At 44.7% G+C, this 12,602-nt stretch overlaps 1 protein-coding gene and 1 long non-coding RNA gene across 15 annotated transcripts in view; both read left to right on the top strand.

Moving 5' to 3' along the window:
- Positions 1 to 12,602, top strand: part of ncam1b (neural cell adhesion molecule 1b) — a 42,776-nt gene that overhangs the window by 25,686 nt on the left and 4,488 nt on the right. For 3 of the 14 annotated variants that reach the window (XM_037267301.1, XM_037267299.1, XM_037267310.1), the window contains 12 exons: positions 1,093 to 1,122; positions 4,586 to 4,736; positions 6,016 to 6,203; positions 6,509 to 6,605; positions 6,685 to 6,855; positions 7,084 to 7,212; positions 7,970 to 8,002; positions 8,734 to 8,736; positions 9,827 to 9,951; positions 10,079 to 10,259; positions 11,819 to 12,017; positions 12,408 to 12,524. In XM_037267301.1, the coding sequence (XP_037123196.1) occupies positions 1,093 to 1,122; positions 4,586 to 4,736; positions 6,016 to 6,203; positions 6,509 to 6,605; positions 6,685 to 6,855; positions 7,084 to 7,212; positions 7,970 to 8,002; positions 8,734 to 8,736; positions 9,827 to 9,951; positions 10,079 to 10,259; positions 11,819 to 12,017; positions 12,408 to 12,524 (1,424 nt within the window). Of the gene's footprint in view, positions 1 to 1,092; positions 1,123 to 4,585; positions 4,737 to 6,015; positions 6,204 to 6,508; positions 6,606 to 6,684; positions 6,856 to 7,083; positions 7,213 to 7,969; positions 8,003 to 8,733; positions 8,737 to 9,826; positions 9,952 to 10,078; positions 10,260 to 10,905; positions 11,675 to 11,818; positions 12,018 to 12,407; positions 12,529 to 12,602 lie in introns of those variants that run through there. The other 11 variants (XM_037267306.1, XM_037267302.1, XM_037267307.1 and 8 more) reach the window with 9 other exon arrangements.
- Positions 2,933 to 3,986, top strand: LOC119132236. The gene is made up of 2 exons (XR_005099825.1): positions 2,933 to 3,222; positions 3,269 to 3,986. It is a non-coding gene; the product is annotated as an uncharacterized LOC119132236 (long non-coding RNA).

The following is a 12,602-nucleotide window of genomic DNA, read 5'->3' as shown; positions in this document are numbered from 1 at the left end:
TCCTGGGTAACGCTAAAGTCTTTCTTCCGAGCGTGTTTCATAATATGGATACATTTTAGTATCATACAATGTATGTAAGCTATTCTTGCAAATATTGTTGTGCCCCAATTGCCCCCCCCCCCCCCCTTTTTGACAAATAACCACCTCCCTTAAAAATAAATTTAAAAATGAATGAATGAATTAATTAAGAAATAAATAAATAAAAAAAATAAGGAAAGTGCCATTTGGTACTATTTGCGGAAATACAAATAATCAACCATTGAAAATTCAAATGCAAATTGCTTCGTTTACAGTATAATGCAGCTAAATTAGCCGACATGTTCTCGTGATGAAATATTGACAGAATACATGAAAACATGGTAGGCTAACAAATACAAATATAATACTCCCCTGTCGACAAAAAGAGTTAATGTGTGGTGTAAACATTGTTCCAATCCGCTTACAATTCACTGATGTATTTCCATGGTGAATACAACCGGCGCTGCCAGGATTAACAAAAGTAATGGCCAACATTTGGCCGGTTATAGAAAAAAAAAACACAAATTGGTCCCTAAAGAGAAAGTTTAGGAGGTGGAAAATGATCTATTCAGCTATCAAGTTGCCTTTTGAATGAAAATATTTCGCTGTGGAGAGCCTAAAAAGCTCTGATGACGTTAACGGGTGACCAATCGATCATCTCAAAGCCATTTTTTTTTTTTTTTAAGCTGCTGCCTCTTGATAAACTCAAGACCTTTTTTTGAAAGCATTCGGGGCTATCATGATAAAGGTAGACGTGATTCTTAATAAAGCTTAGACAAAGTGTTGTTCCAGAGAGAGGACAGGCTGGGGATTACTGAGAAATATTTCAAAACCGAGCTTTTGCTGTCACACAATAGTCGACATCGAGTGTTTTGAACGCAATCCTACTTTCACTGTCAGGTACTAAAGGTGGAACGAAAAGAAAAAAAGAACCCACACAGCACTTAAAGCTTTCATGCTGTTTTTTAGCACTAAACATTTATTTATTTTTTTACCCCGCATGAGGTTTGCCTTCTAAGAATTACTCTGCTTCTTTTTTTTGTTGTTGTTTGTTATTCTCTCTGTCCTTTACAGGCATCATGGACTCGTCCCGAGCAGCACAAGGTATTCTAAATGCATGACTTTTTTTTTTTTCCTTACACTCATCCATCTCCCATGTCAGGGGAGTCGAATGCGATTACGGATGGATGCAGAAAAATCCTTCAAATAAAAGTCGGGAAGAAGAGTAGGAGGAGCACAATGGGAGCCATGTAACTTTTTTTTTTTTTTGGATGAAGTCATTTCAGTTTGTAGTGGAACCTGTTTTCATGATCAATCCGTTCCAGAACGTCTGAATAAAACCGAATCATATGAAAGCTATATTCTGATTTATAATGTCAATCCAGTTAATGTTACAATTTTTTTTTAGAAAAGCCTCCCGGTCTGCTCGAAAAAACGGTGTAACACAATCAATTGTCAGGCTTTCAAAATAAAATTATGCCAGTATAAAAATTAAGCACACTTTCTTTAACACAATGCTGTTTTATTTAGTAGTTGCGCTGAAACTACTTTAAGCTTGTTAATTGAGTGTGACTGCAAAATGAGCCATCTTTGGCACCAACGAGAGTGTCGTTAAACAGTGTTACTATACAGCCCGCTTTTATTTTGAAGGTTTCACTTTTCTGATGTTGTTGAATGGACCAAAAGTGGTATTGTTTTGAGTTGCGGAAAGCTTGCATTGTGGAATGTTTTTACAAAAAAAAAAGTCAAATCAAATAAAATATTAAAACATGGCAAGAACCGTGCGGGAAATAAAAAATATTACTAACACAAACTTATACTTTTTTTTTTCCCCCGCTGTAAGAATGAGTTTTTAGTTCCCGTCCACAAGGGAGCTTTTTAAAAAGAGTCAATTTGTTTAGCAATTTTTCTCACTCTTACCCCAGATAAGCAGCCCATTTTATCGCTTCCATTATCCCTTTTTTAAATCTTTATCTCATTTCCTCTATCAGTGGTGTTGCGCCACCCTTTACAGCATCCCTGAAATGGGCAATGAGTTTAATTTAGCAAGCAAAATCCACCAACTTTGGCACACGGTCTTATCTCCTCCAGTGCTGTGCCAATATCTTTCCCATCGCGTCATGTTTGCCTCCATGCATCACAGCCAGCAACTGCGAGGTGGAGAAAAAAAAAAAAATGTCAAAAGGGAGAGGGGGGAAAAAAAAAAAAACTGCCAGCAGCTTCGCCTAATGAGTTGCTCAATAGAAGTATGGAACATATTTATTAATGTGGCAACCACAGGATCAAGCTCCAATCCATCACTACTTTGATTGAATATTAAAACTTGTAATTCTCCTTTAATATCCAACCTCATTCTGTTTGAATATGAAAACAGATTTCTGGCATTCCGTTTTCATATTCAACCAAAGTAGCGATGATGAACTCACTGCTGTGTTAACATCAGCATCAAATATTGATGTTATTTAGACTCGGAGTGGGGGTGAAGCGTATGCGGCGTAAGTGGCTGCTTGGGGGCCGACTTTTTCTTTTTTTACACAATAAACAAACACGCTGAGAGGGGGACCCAAATCAAATTATGCTCAGGGCCCTGTAAAAGCTTTATCTTACTGCTATTTTTTTGCGGACTGGCATTTGTTCAGTAATGATCATGTGATGCCCAGAGAGTACTTGATTGAAAAATCAGCTTGAGATGAGAGGCGAGCAGGGAGCCTTTGTCATCAAGCCCGGCAATAATTACAAGGTTGGTGGAAGTGAAGTCACGGATGTATGGAAGCTTTCTTTGGACCAGGCAGTGCTTGAAAAATGGGAATTTAACCTTGTTACATGGACAAGACTGTGATTGGTTTACATTAGAGGGGTGGGGAAATGAAAAGCCATCAACCACAGAATTGGGTGTGTATGTGTGTGTAGACATCCCATAATAGAAGGGAGGCAGTGGGGAGAAGAGTTATGGGCAGTGAGCAGCGTCGTGTGCGTGCCGAGCATGTTAGCGCCAAATGCGTCAGACAAGCTGCAGAGGGAGAGCTAGCCGCCTTTGCTTCTTACAGTTAAGGTTTGGTGACACGTGACATTTCCCGGAGTGATTTCACGCTTTGACGTTCTGAGCGGTTTTCTGCTTGCTACGCCGTTAAAGTAAAAAAAGTGCTGTATCATTTGCTTGTTTATTAGCGATGCTTCAAGCATTGATTGCTAAATGAGAATAGTGTACTTGAAGCCGTGTCCAAGATAAAAAGTTGCCTGGTGATGCTAGGTGGCATTGATTTTTTTTTTTTTGTGTGTGTGTGTGTAAAAAATATTTTGAGATATGATATAAGTATTTTCCTCAGAACGTTGTGAGATAAATCAAGAATAATGCTGCGGCTCGGCGTGGGATCAATTATGAGAATTCATATTTAGCAATTAGAATATTATCATTCTTCATATTGATGATGATAGTTTCATTGGGTGTGTGAAAATAAATTCTCAAGTATGAATAAAGGCTGGAATCCAGTTCAGGGTTTGCACTCCCTCTGCCCAAAGTCAGCCAGGATAAAAAGCTTCATCCCAAATGGAAGCCTCTCTGTAGTTGAGAAGCTCCGCCCCTTTCCACTATCTCATTGCAACTCTTCTTCCGTCGAACTCAAACGCACACGTCCTATAGAAAATCGATCAAAAGTGGCTCAAGAAAATATTTCCTAAATTTAGACGCGTACGCAGGCCACGTTGCCAAGCTGCAGAGTCGGAAAGAGAATGTTTTCTGCACGGGGGTCAGAATGAAAGGCCATTGTGTTATATAAGCGTTGCTCCAGTGCCTCTACCCGCCATGCATAATGAATGGCGCAGACATGCGTAGCCTATTCAATGGGAATACAAACTCGCAGGGGCTCTCTTTTTACATGGCCGCCCAGGCTGCCTCCTCAATCAGCGGGAGTAAAAGCATCCGTGGCATTGCTTTGCCTGCAGCTTGGACCTCGGCCATTCAAAAAAAAGTATAGGAGATGAGCCGCTTGAGGCGTTTGCTGCAGAAATGAGAAAATCCGGCTAAAAATTAAAGACGCAAAATTTGCATCCTAAATCTATTCATGAAATTCAACAATAGGGATTGGCGGCTGGAGCTCTTTGGAGCGCGGCTTTGGGAGGGGCGTTTTCAAGTGGCACTTGTTGACCCCCGACGGTGGGGAAGTCAGGTGTCGAGGAAAGCCGGTAGGGGGGAATCATGTAGATAAGTCGCTAGCCAGTTGTTTGCCGTCAGCTCGGAACGCAACACGCTCCCTCCCTCCCTCCCTCGCTGAATTTGATTGTCAATCTAGAGCCCAAAAACAAACAAATCAAATGACCCCGAACGGAAGTAAACACTAGCTTAAGGTGACGCAAGTTGCTAAGCGGAAAGAAAGCTCCACGTGGTTCCTCTTGTCATGAATTATTGATCAGCTCCCTGCTCCTGTCAACTGTGCTCTTGCGTTTCCACATCTGTTGCCTTTTTTTTGTTTTTGTGTGTCCTGTAATCAAATGCCTTCATGCTCCTCGACATTACGAATAACATGGATGTGTCGTCGTCTCAACCGGGTTGTTGTTTGCTTCTGTTCAGAGCGAGGACGGCAACGTGGTGGTGCGAAGCGACGCTCGCGTTTCCTCCCTCACGCTAAAGTACGTCAAGTACACGGACGCCGGGCAGTACCTGTGCTCGGCGCGAAGCGCCATCGGGGAAGATGACCAGGTGGCATATCTGGAGGTCCGCTGTAAGTATGTCAATAAAGTTTGCTTTCCATCCCCAATTTGAATTCTTCCGCAGTTAGCAAATATTTGAACGAAACTATTCCTCAGTCAGCCGCTTTGACTCGACTTGGAGGTTTTAGGGTGGTGCGGCATCAGAAGCCGTAATCCCGCTTCATGTCGGCGCATGACACGAATTTGCAAAATCAGCGGCGCGCTGTCGAAAGCGACGGTAACCTAGCGGACGGGGCTCGAGATATGCGGCCCGTCGCCCTCAGCTCTTCATCTGACAACTTGCTGTGTGGCGGCTTCTCGTTTCCATTACCGCCTGACATTTTTCAACCCTGTCGCAAAGGGAGGTGGGGGGGGCGCAAAAAATGATGAGAATGTCGATGTGTTCGTCTAACGACAGAAGTGTAAACCCCGGTGCATTAACACAAGACCCTTGTGCCTGTGAAAGATGCCATTTTCTTCCTCGTTACTATTCCTTGTCACAAGTCGAAGCGATAACTTGACATCTTGGGACTCGCATCTGGATTGCAAAAGCGTCAGCCAGTTCCTTTCACACAGATCCCATCAAAGCAAATAATTACCGCGTGCAACAAGAAAGTTCCGCAAAGTGATAATTAGACGCATTATGACGGTATCAAGTAATTTTTACACAAAAGGGTAGTAGAAAGAAAAAAAAAAAGTGAGCCACCGTCCCGCTTAATCGACATCTAATGCCTCGGATGATACGAAATTTGCAATTTGTTTTGGATTTTTTCACACAGATCAGCAGCAGTGGAAAAAGGTGGCTAGAAAACATAAAGCCACTTATGGGTCAAGCTGCGTTGAAAGCCATTTTCCATACTTTCAATTGATGCCACATCAAATGCCAGCTGGCCTTACATAGACGTCCGATTGCCGTGTGAAAGCACCTTTGCTGGGTTCTGTGCGAAATGTGACTTTTGATGCCAGTCATCGAAAATTTGCTTCCAAATCCGTTCTGTTATTCCACAATGCAGTGCACGGATGAATTGGGCATCAAAGACGGCTTCGCTTCTACAACCACGCCGAATGTAACGTGATTAGCCTGTCCGATCCAAGCAAGCTCTTTGGAAACGCAGTCAGCGGAAATATTTGCAATAAGCGCAATCATTCCCATCTGCTGTTTTTGTTATTATTTCGCCATTCCGAGTGTCTCATATGAGTGCGACAATACTGTGGCGTCGCTTTTGCTAGCTTATGGATGCATTTTTCATTTCAAGCGTCGTTACCCCCCTTGAGATTAGCAGCGTAACCATCGGACGTATTTTTCTCAAGACGCCCCTAAGATCCACGGCGAGGTGGCCGTGTACACCTGGGAGGGCAACGCCGTCAACATCAGCTGCGAGGTGCAAGCTCACCCAAGCCAGGTCACCATAGCTTGGCTCCGGGACGGATTCACGCTGCCAAACGCCAACACCAGCAACGTTAAGATCTACAGATCGCCCTCGGCCAGCTACCTGCAGGTAAGATGGCCGCGCTTGCCGATGCCGCATCTTTGTGGCATCAAGATTTCATGACTTTTCTTTCAGCTTTCCATGGTGAATAATTCACCGGCGAGAAACTCGCAGTAACAAAATAGAAAAGAGTGAAGCCCTGTTCAACACAGGGAATACATTACAGAACCACCTGCTATAGGTGAAGGGGGTGGGAAAAAAAATAAATTTGAATAAAAACTGTCCTTATTGCGGTGCCTGCGTTAGATCTGCGCTGGCACATCTGCACGCGTGGCTAAATACGGGCTGGACAATGGCAATTTATCTCCCCGCAGGTGACGCCGACATCCGAGAATGACTTTGGGAGTTACAACTGCACTGCTTCCAACGAGATGGGCACAGAAGCCAAAGAGTTTGTCCTCATCCAAGCCGGTAAGCCTCAGAAAAAGAAAGAAATCCAATCGAGCGCGTTCTTTTTTTTCCCCACTTCCTGTCTTTCCTTCCACCACAGAGGTGCCATCGTCGCCCTTCATCAACGAGGTGTCACCTTTCTCCACCACGGCGCTGGTTCAGTTCGAGGAGCCCGAGTCCAGCGGAGGCGTGCCCGTGCTCAAGTACAAAGCGGCGTGGAGGATTCAAGGCAGAGGCAGCTGGTCGCAGAGAATCTTTGAGCTCAAAGATGGTATGATGGAGTGTATTTTTTCTTCCCCCTCCATCTGGCCACATACACAAATAGCAGGTGTTGCTACTGTTGTTGTCCTTTTGCTGTTTGTTCTCGCTCCTCACTTTGTCGACGCCCTTTTGTCCGCACCCAGTCTGGTGGCGTTCCAAATAAATTCCAACAAAAAGCCACTTACATCTATGTCCAAAAGTTACTCTGCTAACTAACAATACATTTTGATATCGTTAGGCTCCACGGGCGAGGTGACCGTCACAGACCTGAGACCGGACACCGGCTACGAAATCAAGATGTCCGCCATCAACGGGAAAGGGGAAGGCGAAAGCTGCCCAGTGGAGGTTTTCAAGACGCAGCCAGTCCGTAAGTTCCTCACACGGCAAACGTCAACTTAGTGAATTCGTTTTGGACTTTCAACCAGCCGCGCTGAGACTGCCAAACAATTAGCATTTAGCAAGGTGACAGAGCGTTCAAAATTCAGGAAATTGCTTAAAGGCAAAAGCCAAAGCAGTCATTCCTTCTCAAGCTCATTTGTGAATGTAATGACCTCCTTTGAAAAAATACACCTTCCTTACAATAATACATCACGGTTAAAGGTCATGATGGTTATTGTTGCGCTAATAAACTCTCAGCTCCCACCGGCCGCTTTTCATCATTACTTTGTAAACACAACTACACTCCGTTTTGAATTAACATTTGCATTTCATTAGGCTCGCACAATGAATGTGACTCGGTCCATATCAATTACAACAAGCAACATGCTGTCAGGGTTGATGCTATTATTTAGCAATTAGCCCCCCCTGGTGGCAGGAGATGATACTGAACTAAACGGCAGACTCAATCATTGAAATGTAATCAATGGAATTATGGCTCGTTTTGTTTTCGGCGCTCGAGCAGTTGGAAGGCTTTACCGAGCCAAATCGGCGATTGTTTTTCTTCTCACTTTCAATTGAAAAAAGATAACGGTGTTTGATTAAAACGAGGTTACATTTTCAAGTGTTTTTCATGATAAGCGCCACTCATTTCAACCTCATTTCGACCTTGATCGCCTCATTAAGCCAAATGGGAAAGCATTTGTGCGGATGATTAATTACCATTGTGTGTTTTTCTTTGTCTTAAGATGACGTTTTTGGTTTGTTATCAGAAGACACAGGTTTGTTTCTGCAGTCAGGATGATTAGAGTAGCTTGTGTGGATTAGTTGCAATCAAATGTCCCAATTAGCCCTGTGTTAGTTTTTGATAGAGACGCTTTGAAAGCCCCCTTTTACAACGCCTGCAAGGACGTGTCGCTTCGTGTCGCTGTTCTTGAAAACTGCAGCGGCTGATAAAACAAAGCTGATATTATCCAATGTGTAAAAAAAAGCCAACGTGGATAAAGGCCACCATATCTTCTGATGCGACCGTTTTGCAGGATCGCTTTGTAAAAGGAGGCTGCGTCGACTCGCTTCGCCCTCATCCCAAAAGTTCTCCCGATAGGAACAATAACGACCATCCAATTTGCGGTGTGTGAATTACTAAACGTCGAGAGCGAAACGTTCCATTGCAAAAGACAAACATGGCTCCTCTGGGTTCAGCATCGTCTTGTCGACCGTTTGGATCGCTCCCCTCAGCTCATGACTCATCAGTTGCTCTCGAGTGCGCTCGTAGGAGCCGTCTGCTGCCCTTTACACACACACGCAAACACACGCATGCACACACACACACACTCAAGAGCCATCTTAGCCTCTGATGCCCGGTTCTGAAGTTTTAGCATGCTAGTCCCGTGTGCTATGCTCGATTCCTCCCCCCCTCCCCCTTTCAAACACTCATACATGTGCAACTCATGTGACTCTTATTCTGCTTGCATGGCGCCGTGACGACCGCCTCCCCCCCTCCACTGTGCAGAAGGTAAACTTGACGTTGAGACCGATTGCTTTAATCGGCCGACGCCGCTATTAAACGCCGCATTAATTGCTTCTAAGCGAACCGCAGCAAAGTTGGAGCTAAACGCCATTAATCAATGGGGTAGGCGTCCGTCTTGGCGGGGATTAATGAGAGCCAGAGCCGGTTACCTTGGCGATGTTTATCAGCGGCGCCTGAATTGTGATTGAGAGGCTGCTACCTGTGTGGGATGCGGCGCTATTCGTTTAATCGGGAGATAACAAAATCCTAACACGTCGCTGGGTGACTTGTTTGCATTTCAAAGCTATTTTTCCAATAGAAAATAATGGAAAGTGAATCAATACGTTCCAAACGATCGCCGTGTCAAAACAGACTGTCAATTATTTGCATTTCCAAGTATAAAAAGGTCAAATATTCCCCAAATCTAAATCATCACACATCTGTTTGCTTAACAAAATCACAGAAAAGACGGAAAAAGTCATTTTGTTTGACATCTTAGGGCTACTTTTTTCCAGCATTCCACTGCAATTAAATCTCTCCCTCCCAAAAAAAAAAAAACACAGCTTCCTTTCCACAACACTTTGCTCTGGTTCTCAATCAGCAGCTTTTAGTATTCACGCCGAGAGCGCTTACTAACAAAGTCATTGCCTCAGCTCGGACCGAGTCCGAATATAAAGTCTAACCACAATGCGCCTTGCTCCGTTGTGTCTTCTCTTAACACTGGTGATAAACATGTGGGGATGACAGTTAATGCTACGAGTGCTGCATTTAACCTTCGATATCCAAGTCTTGACGCATGCCGAGGCTGAGTCATCTGGATTCTGTTTGAGTGCCGCCTCGGCCTGAATCGGATGCGCACGCACTGGTGTGTGATTCAGTCAAGAGTGTGACTCCTCCATCTGGAGGCAAAGCCACAAAGGAAACAGCCACTGAAGTGAAAAGGACCACGACAACAAAAAGAGCGCAGCGCACGCTTTGTAAAACTTTCCACCTTCATCTCTAAAGACACAACGCTCCCTCGATTACTCGCTGGCCGGGATTTTTTATTTTTTTCTTCTTCATTGAAATGTTTATCGCTGTTGCTCCCTGCCTGTAGGAAATCCGAGTCCTCCCAAACTGGAAGGTGCGCTTCAGCCCATCGGCAACTCCCTGAAAGTCAGCTGGATCAAGCAGGATGACGGCGGATTGCCCATCCTCCATTACCTCGTCCACTTCAAACCGGTGAGAATGGCGAGAATCTTTTCTCAGCCGTAATCAAACTTGAGGCTGACAATCAAAACCTCTAATCAGCTAACCGTAAAATTGGCCTCAACCAGATTTAAAAAGCCAGACCCAAATGTGCCTTCAGGTTGAGTCGTCCAAGTGGAAACCCGAAATCAGCATGCCCAGCGACAGCGACTACGTGATCCTCAGCGGGCTAGAGTGGGACACGACGTACGACATCTCCGTGGTGGCCGAAAACCAGAAGGGCAAGTCGGAGCGGGCTAGCATATCCATGCGGACGTCCGTCCAGCCGGCCGTCATGCCAGGTAGGCTTCCCTTCCATCCCGCCCGCCGTTCCTGTTCCTGTTCTAACATTCCAACTAAACACAAGCAGACAAGAGGAGCACCACTCAAAGCTCACCATCTATTTTTACCCTGAACGGTAAAAATGACATCTCAATAGATCTACAGAAGCCCTGGGGGGGAAAAAAAAAAAAATCTCAAATAGAGGCGAGGAAAAAAATACTTTTCCGGCCGAATTTTCCCAAACGGAAGCTTTGACAGCCGTCGCTAAACGAGCTTGAGTTTGCTCCTGCGCAAGCGGGCCAGGCGACTCCTTGAATAATTTTCATTTTCCTCAGTCTAACGGCGGAACCAGGTGGGACAGTTTGTGCTATATAACAGCTGACTAACCAGTCGGTCCAAACCGAAGCTTGCCCGTGCCCCGCCCCTCCGACGCCATCTTGTCCAGTCATCTTCCCCGCTTCTCACTTCAATGCGTTGCTTTTTTTCTCCCCCTCTCTTTTCTTTGACGTTTTCACCTTTTGTTTTATTCAGATGACATATTTTCACTTTCTCTCTTCCTCTTCCCCCCCAACCCTTCTCTTTTTCCCACCCTCATCCTCCTTTTTTTCTCCCACACTCCAACGTTCCTGATCTCCGGCCCGCTTCGGGACGTTGTCATCATCCCAGCTACTCAGGGCTCTCCGTCCGTGACGTGCTGTGCCGTCTCACTCATCCTGTCCGTCATCACCGCATTGCTGCTCTCGTAGTTTCCACGGCGGCGGCCCGTACTTTTGAAAAACTGTGACAGACGAGCGTGCGCGTGCGGTATTCGTAACACAAACCGAACCAAAGGCAGCGGAATCCCTCGCGCGTCAGACGACATAGATGTGTGACAGTTGTCAGCAAGAAACTGCAATGTGAATGCCGAGCGACTGCTCAAGCGTTTGTGTACATATGATGTAAAGACCGACTTAACCTTTACGCCGACAAAACAAAAAACAGCTAACAGGAAATTTGCGTACACACGGCGTATTACAACGAGTCGTGCCGTCACGGGACACTTCTTAAGCGTGGCGACGTGTTTTTGAAATAGCTAACTATGTTAACTGAAAGGTGCTTGGTTTTCTTTTTTTTTTTTTCCTCCTTCTTCCCCACACAGAATTGCACGCCTGTCTTAACAGTGCCATTCACACTTGACATTAAAAAATTGCCACGGCACAAAAGCAAATATAAACCACACAAACGCTATATATTGTGTAACGCTGTTGTGATCTGAGCTTAATTTACTCACAAATGTGCTTACACTGTGTGTGTGGGTTCATTAAAAAACAAATATTTTTGGGGACCAATTATGTGAAATTGTGGTTTTACATCGACTTGACTGTAAACGGTATGGACTGAGATAAATATTTTAAAAAACGCTAACATCGAATAAATACATATGTTGAATATGTGATTGAGGGCTGCTCAGCATCAAGCGTTTATATAAAACGTCATCAAGGGCAGGTGAGTGAGTCGTTTCTTCGAAACATTTGGCAGATTTATTTATGGATTCACGCACTCACCCGTTGCTCGCCCCCTGCTGTGTTGTCCGCGTCAGATTTGGATGAAGACGCGGCGTTTCCCATGGGGATCATATTGTGGGCGGGCATCCTGGTGGTGGCGTTCATCCTGCTGCTCCTGGCCGTGGACGTCACGTGCTACTTTGTCAACAAGTGCGGCCTCATCATGTGCCTGTGCGGAAAGTCGGCCTCCGGCACCAAAGGCAAAGACCTGGAGGAGGGAAAGGCAGCATTCATGTAAGTTCATGGCGGACATTTTGAAAGTACCTCATTCAAACGTGACATTTTAAAAGCAGGTTCATTCAAACTTGGTCATTTAATTCATCCTTGCTTTATTTATGTTCCTGACTCGAGCTGGTGTTGGATTTTTCGGTTCATGTTTTATGATGTGTACTTTTGCTGCCCCCAAGTGGCCAAAAGGGGTGTCACAGTCTAGGACAGTCACATTTTATATTAGGAAATAGAACGTCACGTTACAAGTATAAAGATTGATTTTTTTTTTTCCCCATCTAGTCTCGATTCACTCACAAAGTGGCGGAATATGAAATTTGGGACTTTTAAATTGAACGCAAAGCTAATCTATAACAATGATTGAGTCCTTGAGGATATCTTTTTTTATGTCCGCAGGAAAGACGAGTCCAAAGAGCCCATCGTGGAGGTCCGCACGGAGGATGAGTGCACAGCCAATCACAACGCGGCAGGCCCAACAGAACCCAACGAAACCACACCCCTCACCGAGCCAGAGTGAGTAGAACTGACAGCAGCACAGACTTTTTTTTTTTCCTCTTTTTTTTTTGCTTCTCTTGAAAATTCTTATCAGCT

The sequence above is a fragment of the Syngnathus acus genome, chromosome 13 (assembly GCF_901709675.1).
Source record: "Syngnathus acus chromosome 13, fSynAcu1.2, whole genome shotgun sequence".
Classification (NCBI taxonomy): Eukaryota; Metazoa; Chordata; class Actinopteri; order Syngnathiformes; family Syngnathidae; genus Syngnathus; species Syngnathus acus.
This window is presented reverse-complemented; position numbering and strand designations above follow the sequence as displayed.